We start from the raw sequence: 7462 nt of genomic DNA, 5'->3' as shown, positions 1-7462 counted from the left end.
AAATGTACCGATACGTGCTTCGGTTCCGAACATTCATCTTTAACTAAAGTGTCGTAAATGAGTGAATGAGTAAAGACAACGTGGCTGTGATTGTGAGACTAGTAGATGATCGGAGCTGCTGCTGATTACTTTGGTGTTTGTTGGAGCTGAAGATCTTCTGCAGCTGCAGGAACCATGTCTTCATTTGATCAGAAAGAGTCTGTCAGAGAACAACTTTCTGCTGCTGAAGGAACCTTCAGACTCTGTGAAGGAACCATCGTCCAGAATGAGAATGAGGAGCTCTGTGGTCAGCGCAGACTGCTGGATATCACCTGGAACCCGCAGCTTCAGCTCCACCAGATAGGTATGTTCACTTCTTCTTCATCCTCACAACATCCTGATCCAGGTTCTAGTGGACCAATGACTGCTTCTGTTCTGCCACCTTGAAGCGGGAAATCGTCGTTCTGCAGTCGTTCTTCTTTCAGCTTCGCTCCCTCTTTGTTTCTCTCAATGAGGTAAATATAGATTAGAGGTGCTCTGCTAGCTTGTTGCGTACGCAAAGTAGGACGCCATATTAGAACGGTATAGATGTCTGTTTGCTGCTGTGTTACAACAGACCAGGGGCCCGTTCCAAGAAGCAGGTTTTGTTGGAACTCTGAGTTCGTGAACTCCAAATTCGGCAAAACTCTGAGTTTTCGGTTTCAGAAAGAGAGATAACTCAAACCCGTGAAAGTGGGCGAAACCAAGCCCGTTCCAAGAAGCGGGTTAGGATGAACTCAGAATCAATCACTATGGTAACTGAGTCTGTGAACGAAACCTGGTCGGTAGCAGGTTTTCTTCAGGAAACTTAGAGTTCTCTGCGGTCTCCGCCCCTTTTTAAAGTGAAAGATGTTCAAATATGAGTTCCTCATTAACATTTAGAGAACATTCACATTAGAGACGTCACGTTTTCACCACTCAGAAACCAAAATGACATGTTCATTCATAGAGGATCATGTAGAGAGGAGGCTGATTAATCCAGAGGAAATGTTATTTACGTCGGTAGAGGATTTGGAGGACACGAGTCGACTGACTGCAGTTTCCCAATTCATTTTTATTTCAGCGATATTATAAATAGTGAGTTTTTCCAGGGACTCGCTATTAAAAAATACAGTTTTCTTTTCCTTATTTTAAACCCTTAACAATAGGAATCAAGGAATGTCAAACACCGGAGAACGATGTGGATTTATCCACCATCCAGAACTTGTGTCAGACATTAGCTCAATTGACAGCAACGCTGCCTCCCACTGCATAGATAGCGAGTTCGACTCCCAGCTACGGAAAGTTAATTTTACGTTTAAAAAAAATTCGGCGAATATTTTTTAAGTCTTGATAATTAAAATTAAATAAATACTTTTTTAACATATGCCAGGCAGCTACAGTTTCTTTTTAGCGTGCAGTGATATCTGTGTGTGTAGGTGGGGGGTTACGATCACGGAGATTACTTATTAGATTGGTAACAGATCAAAAACCACTCCTTACTCAACAAGAGACAAAATAACCTTCCTGACATTATTTATTCATTATTAGAAATGATTCAAATAACTGCAGATATTTTCTCTCTGTTCTACCGCTGCAGCTGTGTTGCTTTTCTTGAAGAAAATGTTCTCCTATAGTCGCATTTGCTTGAAGGAACTTATCAATTTCCCTCGCCGGAAGTACGTAACTCAGCTGTTTGTTCCCGTTGCCATGGTGAATCATGCTGTCTTTGCTCCATTGATCGGGGCTTTTTATGGTCGCGACGCTCACACCTGATTCTGGTTCTGACAACTTCAAGTTGATTGAATCAAACATTTTCAGCTGTTCTGGAACCGAAAACCCTGAGTTTGAGAATTTTGAGTCCAGTGACTCTAAGTTCAGGTTCGAACTCTAAATTTGTTGAACCTGCTTCTTGAAACGGGCCCCAGGGGTCAGCAACGTTTAGATGAAGTACTAATTTAAAATTTTCCTCTTAACAATTGTGTCATCACCAACTATACTGTGAACTCTATTACAATAAATACAAAACCGTTTCCAATGTATCCGAAATGTTATTTAATTAACCAACAGCAGGTAAATTAGCCTTTTTAACATATTCTACACAAATATGTGTTTTCTTAACAATATTGTACAAGGAAAATAGTTGAAATAGTTTCGTAACTAAGTTTTTTATAAACATAAAGTACTGTTCTGCATTTGTGGTTTGTCATACCGACAACTAGGGCTGGGCGATAAAACAATGTTATTGGTTACTTTATTTTTTTTTTTTTTTCTTTTTTTTTTTTAGACAATTTACATTAGTAATATTTTATTTTCCCAGCTCTATGCTCTCTTGAACTTCCGTTGCTCGGTTTAAAGTCATCCCGTCCCTCTTTCAAAGTACAGAGATGAAAGCTGCAGCCAGCAGAGAGAGGAGCTTATTCCACAAGGGAAAAACTTGTTCAGCAAAAAACAAAAAAAGAACAAGTGCCCACCCACTCCTTTCTGCTAATAGTCTCTATATAGCGTTTATCTTTGGCTGATGAAGCAGCGAGACAGTTGTCAAACGGATCCGGAAAGAACTGGAGGATAAAGCTTCTGGTCGAATGCAGCAACAGAACGTTGTTGATTTAAAGATGTTAGTGTTGTTACCATTGACTGTATATAAATAACTGGACAGAGCAAGTCCCCCTACTTCCGTGTTCCATATAGGAAGTACCACTGGGTTGCAAAAAGGCCAAAGTCCTATTGACTTACATTGAGAAACAGACAGTTCTTTCCAGGTTTTTTTGGGCCCGATCCGATTCCGAGTCATTTGATTTTGTGTATCTGTCGATACCGAGTCCCGATCCGATACTTTTATAAGAGATTATAAGCATGAATAAATTGAAGAAACAGATTAGTGTTGTCCCTTATTTATATTTCATTAACCTTCTTTTATCATTAAAAACTTAAATAAAACACTTTTGTGAAGTAGCTTTAACAAACAAGTAAAAATACAGCAAATATAAACTAGGAAAGAAAAAAAATTCTCGTTATATAAGTGATAATTAGTCACGTGATAAAGTTTAGTGGCTTTAGCTTTAACATCTTTAGAGCTTTTGAACATTTTTGACCAAATATGATTCCTGTCCTCATTTAAAATTCTTAAAAATAAATCATGACTTTGTTTTAGCATAAAATTTGATGAGTGTTCATGAATAGCTGATATCATTATTAGTTTTAATTTATTAGTTTTATTTATTTATTTTTAAGATTATGTGCTTATTTTTTAAGTTCTTAAGACATCACATTTTCGGTTTTATTACCACAGTAGTTAATTTTCTTAACTGTTATTTCTCTGTCAGATAAATAAAACAGGCATATCATAGGACAGCTCGGGTCCTATGGAGCTAAATCACGGTGCTAGCATGTAGCAGTTAGCAGCTACTGTTTAGCCATCTGTCTACAGCATGAAGAGCTTCACATTAAAAAGAAAAAAACTCTGTCTTTTTCTGTTGGAATACCTTTAAAGGTTGTTGTTTGTGTTATGACAAACCAATAGAGACCAATAGACAGTTTAAAGCGTTTTTAAAAGAGTTCTTGGTCCCGGAAGTTAGCTTTCTAGTTAGCTTTGTTTACAAGTTAGCCTTATGCTTGAGCTGCTGCTGTTTTCTGCTGCGTTTTCTGGTGATGACATTTTGTGATCTTTTCATGACATGCAGACTTGTAGTGGAGTATTTATCCGTAATGATAAGATGAAATATAAAGCTCTGATCATAATGAGAATTAATGAAATATCCGATCCTGATCGGACAAAGGAGTCCGATTCCAGTCGAGTCCTCAAACATGTGATCGGCCCCGATTTCCGATAATGTGATCGGATCGGGACATCCCTAGTTATTTCTCAGTCATTTTACATCTCAGAATAATCATTCTTCCTCTGCTGCTTTCTTCTTAACTTCTTTTTTCTAATCCTAATTTTTGTAAAAAAAAAATGTTCCATTATCACAAGTTATTAGAGTCATAAATTGACCAATCAGATGGGTCAATAAGCGTTTGTGGGTCTGACGTTGAACGTGTGGGGGGTTTGATTGACAGATGACGGGTAGCCAATGGGAGCAGACTTCATCAATGGGTCCGTGAAGACCTTTTAACAGCTACTTGTTTTCCTCAATGGAATGTACCGATGTAGCAGTTTAAAACAACAAGAGGCGCATGCTGTCGACATTTTTAGATGAGGATTTACTCTGTAGAAATAAATTTCACTCTGAGGTTATGTGCTTTGGACTTTTTTGTTTGTTTAACGTTCGTTTTTCTTTATTTTACTGTTTTGGTTGTTGCTTATCAATTCAAAGTTGCATATATGCGCATAAAATCACCAACCAAAGTTTCATCTTCGCCGCACTTTTCCAGCTTCAGCCTGAATTAGACGCAGCCGTCTGAGGAGCGCGAGACAAACTTGGAAGGACCTGATCGTGTTTTTAAACAGAAAAAAGATCCAGCTGTTCACTTGTTAGGATGGTTATTTATTTTAAATACCGCTGAAGGCGCTTCTCACGTGCATCTGATCAGACTGTAACGTGGCAGGGCATGTGAAGTAACGCTGCGGCGGGTCGCGAGGGGGACACGCGCAGTTCGGGCACGGCGTCAATGTCAATTCAATGTTTCCACAGATGGAATCAAGTTAGTGTCTAAAATCTGCAGACATATTTTAGAATCTATTCTTCCTTCTACCCATGAAATGTTTTCTTTTTCCACTGGAGGCGGTACAAGCCCAAATCATGATTGATCCACCCCCATGCTTAACAGTTAGACAGAGGTTCTTTTCATTAAACTCTGAGCCCTTTCTTCTCCAAGCGGTCCTTTGCTCATTGCAGCCAAAAAGTTCCTTTTTAACCTTGTCGCTCCACAGAACTCATCTCCAAAATTCATCAGGCTCGTTTAAATGTTTATTTGCCAACTTTAAATGTTGAATTTTGTGGTGAGAACGTAAAAGGAGGTTTTCTTCTGATGATTCTTCCATGCAGATCATGTTTGTACAAGTATCTCTTGACAGTAGAACCGTGTAACACAACTCCAGAGTCTGCAGGTCTCTGGAGAGATTGTGCAGTCAAACGTGGATTGTACTGTCTTTCCTCACAGTCCAGTGAGCTGCTCGGTCTGAGATTTTTTTTGGTCTTCCAGATCTTGATTTAACTTCCACGGTTCCTGTTGACTTTCTTAATGACATTCCAATCAGAGGATATTGGCATCTGAGAACTCTTGGCTATCTTCTAATAGCCTTCTCCTGCTTTGTGAGCATCAACTATTTTCAGTTTCAGTGTTGAACTAGAACACTGAGGGCTAATGGCATTCAGGCAGCGTGTAACACAAGAGAAGTTGCTTGTGGAACCTTTCTTTGCAAATGAATGGGATAAGTGCAGGAATTGAGGAAGAGGTGATTCTCACACACCGCGCCTGTTTGCATAGAGATGTGACTTTCATTAACAAACGGTCACAGAAATGCTCAAACAAACTCATCATTCAGATTCTCATTTCAGAGAAGTTGTGAACACGATTCATGCAAGTATTTTCATTAAAAAAAGAAGAAGAGCAGTGAGTATAGTGAGCAGGGAGGTGGGGGGAAGGGGGGAAAAGGAGAGTTGTGCTTTGCATGCAGGCGGGGGGGCGCTCAGTCTTGTTTTGAGTTGTAATCATCAGTTTAAGTTCTTCGGTTTAGTACAAAAAAGTTTTTTGTGTTAAAATGTTTCTGCATGGAGCTTCACAGTAGTCTGATTTGTTTCTTATGAAGTATAAATAATGGATTTGTTGGTTATACACTGCTCACAAAAATTAAAGGAACACTTTTTTTTTATTGGGCCTGGCATGAGACTGATGGAGACTGGTGGTTATTCTTGGAGAGCTGGACAGGGCCGTAGAAGGTCCTCAACTCCTCAGCAGGACAGATACCTGCTCCTTTGTGCAAGGCGGAACAGGCTGAGCACTGCTCGTGCCCTACAGAATGACCTCCAGAGGGCCACTGGTGTGAATGTCTCTACCCAAACAATCAGGAACAGACTTCATGAAGGTGGTCTGAGGGCCCCACGTCCTGTAGTGGGCCCTGTGCTCACTGCCCAGCACCGTGGAACTCGACTGGCATTTGCTCAAGAACAGCAGAATTAGCAAGTCCGCCACTGGCGCCCTGTACTTTTCACAGATGAGAGCAGGTTCACCCTGAGCACCTGTGATAAACGTGAAAGAGTCTGGAGAAGACAAGGACAACGTTATGCTGCCTGCAACGTGGTTCAACATGACAGGTTTGGTGGTGGGTCAGTGATGGTCTGGGAGGCATATCCATGGAGGGACGCACAGACCTCTACTGCCTAGGAAATGGTGCTCTGACTGCCATAAGGTATCCAGATGAAATCCTTGAACCCATTGTCAGAACCTATACTGGTGCAGCAGGTCCTGGTTTTCTCCTAATGCACAACAATGCCCGGCCTCACGTGGCAAGAGTATGCAGGCAGTACCAGGAGGATGAAGGAATTGAAACAATTAAATTACCTTCACGTAGGGCTGGGCGGTATCAGAATTTTCATATTGCGATATCGTTTTTTTCATTTTGTGCGATAATGATATTGAAAACGATAAAAATCATATAATCAAATAATCAAAGTAATCTTAATTGCAAACAGTTTTAGGACTTCAGTTTTTACACCTTAACCCCCCCCCCCCTTAAATCTTAGTTAGTTCAAATTAAACTTTCATTATTTTTTTGTATTAACTGTAGTATTGAAACTAACTGTGAGGAACATTTAAATATTTCTAATAAATATTGTACATATACATAATGTACACAAAAGTTAAACCATAACGGTGGTATGTTTTCAATAGGCTGTACAGAATTTCTGATTTATTTTAATCTGACTGCAGCACATAGAAGTTCATATCAAATTAAAATTAAGTCTTAAAAACATTGTTCTAAAGCAGCAAATATATTGCAGTTATTTTTATCTTATTTTCTAATTTCTTCTGAACATAAACTATAGGTACTGCTGTGCAGCAGAAGATAATAAAATGTAAACTTAAAATAAACAGTTCTGATAATAGATTTAATCATCATTTCACTCAGTCATCTGACATGTGTACATGTTGGAGGATTGATCAAACAAGTTTATTTTACTATTATTAGATCACCTCATTAAGAAATGAGCATAAACGGCACAAATACATTATTGATACATAATAAACAACGAATTATTCTAATTCGAATCTCTATACAAAAGCTTTTGGTTAATATTTTAACAAAACCCTCAAACTCATCTAAACTCCGCAGCCACAGCACAGGCTGTTAGAGCATGCGCTGTCTCTCCTCCTCTTTCAGCCCCGCGTGACACGTAACGCTCGGCAATAGACAGACTGTCTCCTTTTTCTTTGTTCATGGAGATTCTCCTCTAAATCAGGTGTTTAAACTCCTGATTTTAAAGCGTGTCTTCTCTCCCTCACACTCTGTGGGTCTGTCGGT

At 39.4% G+C, this 7462-nt stretch overlaps 1 protein-coding gene across 1 annotated transcript in view; it reads left to right on the top strand.

The window, feature by feature from the left end:
- The first annotated feature begins 23 nt into the window (after positions 1-23).
- Positions 24-7462, top strand: part of LOC112141717 (oocyte zinc finger protein XlCOF6.1-like) — a 15055-nt gene continuing 7616 nt past the window's right edge. The window contains exon 1 of the mRNA XM_024264869.2: positions 24-343. Within this exon, the coding sequence (XP_024120637.1) occupies positions 175-343 (169 nt within the window). The 5' untranslated portion in view covers positions 24-174. The remainder of the gene's footprint in view (positions 344-7462) is intronic.

This window comes from Oryzias melastigma, unplaced genomic scaffold (assembly GCF_002922805.2).
Source record: "Oryzias melastigma strain HK-1 unplaced genomic scaffold, ASM292280v2 sc00270, whole genome shotgun sequence".
NCBI lineage: Eukaryota > Metazoa > Chordata > Actinopteri > Beloniformes > Adrianichthyidae > Oryzias > Oryzias melastigma.
The sequence above is the reverse complement of the archived record's forward strand: the minus strand, read 5'-3'. Positions and strand labels throughout refer to the sequence as shown.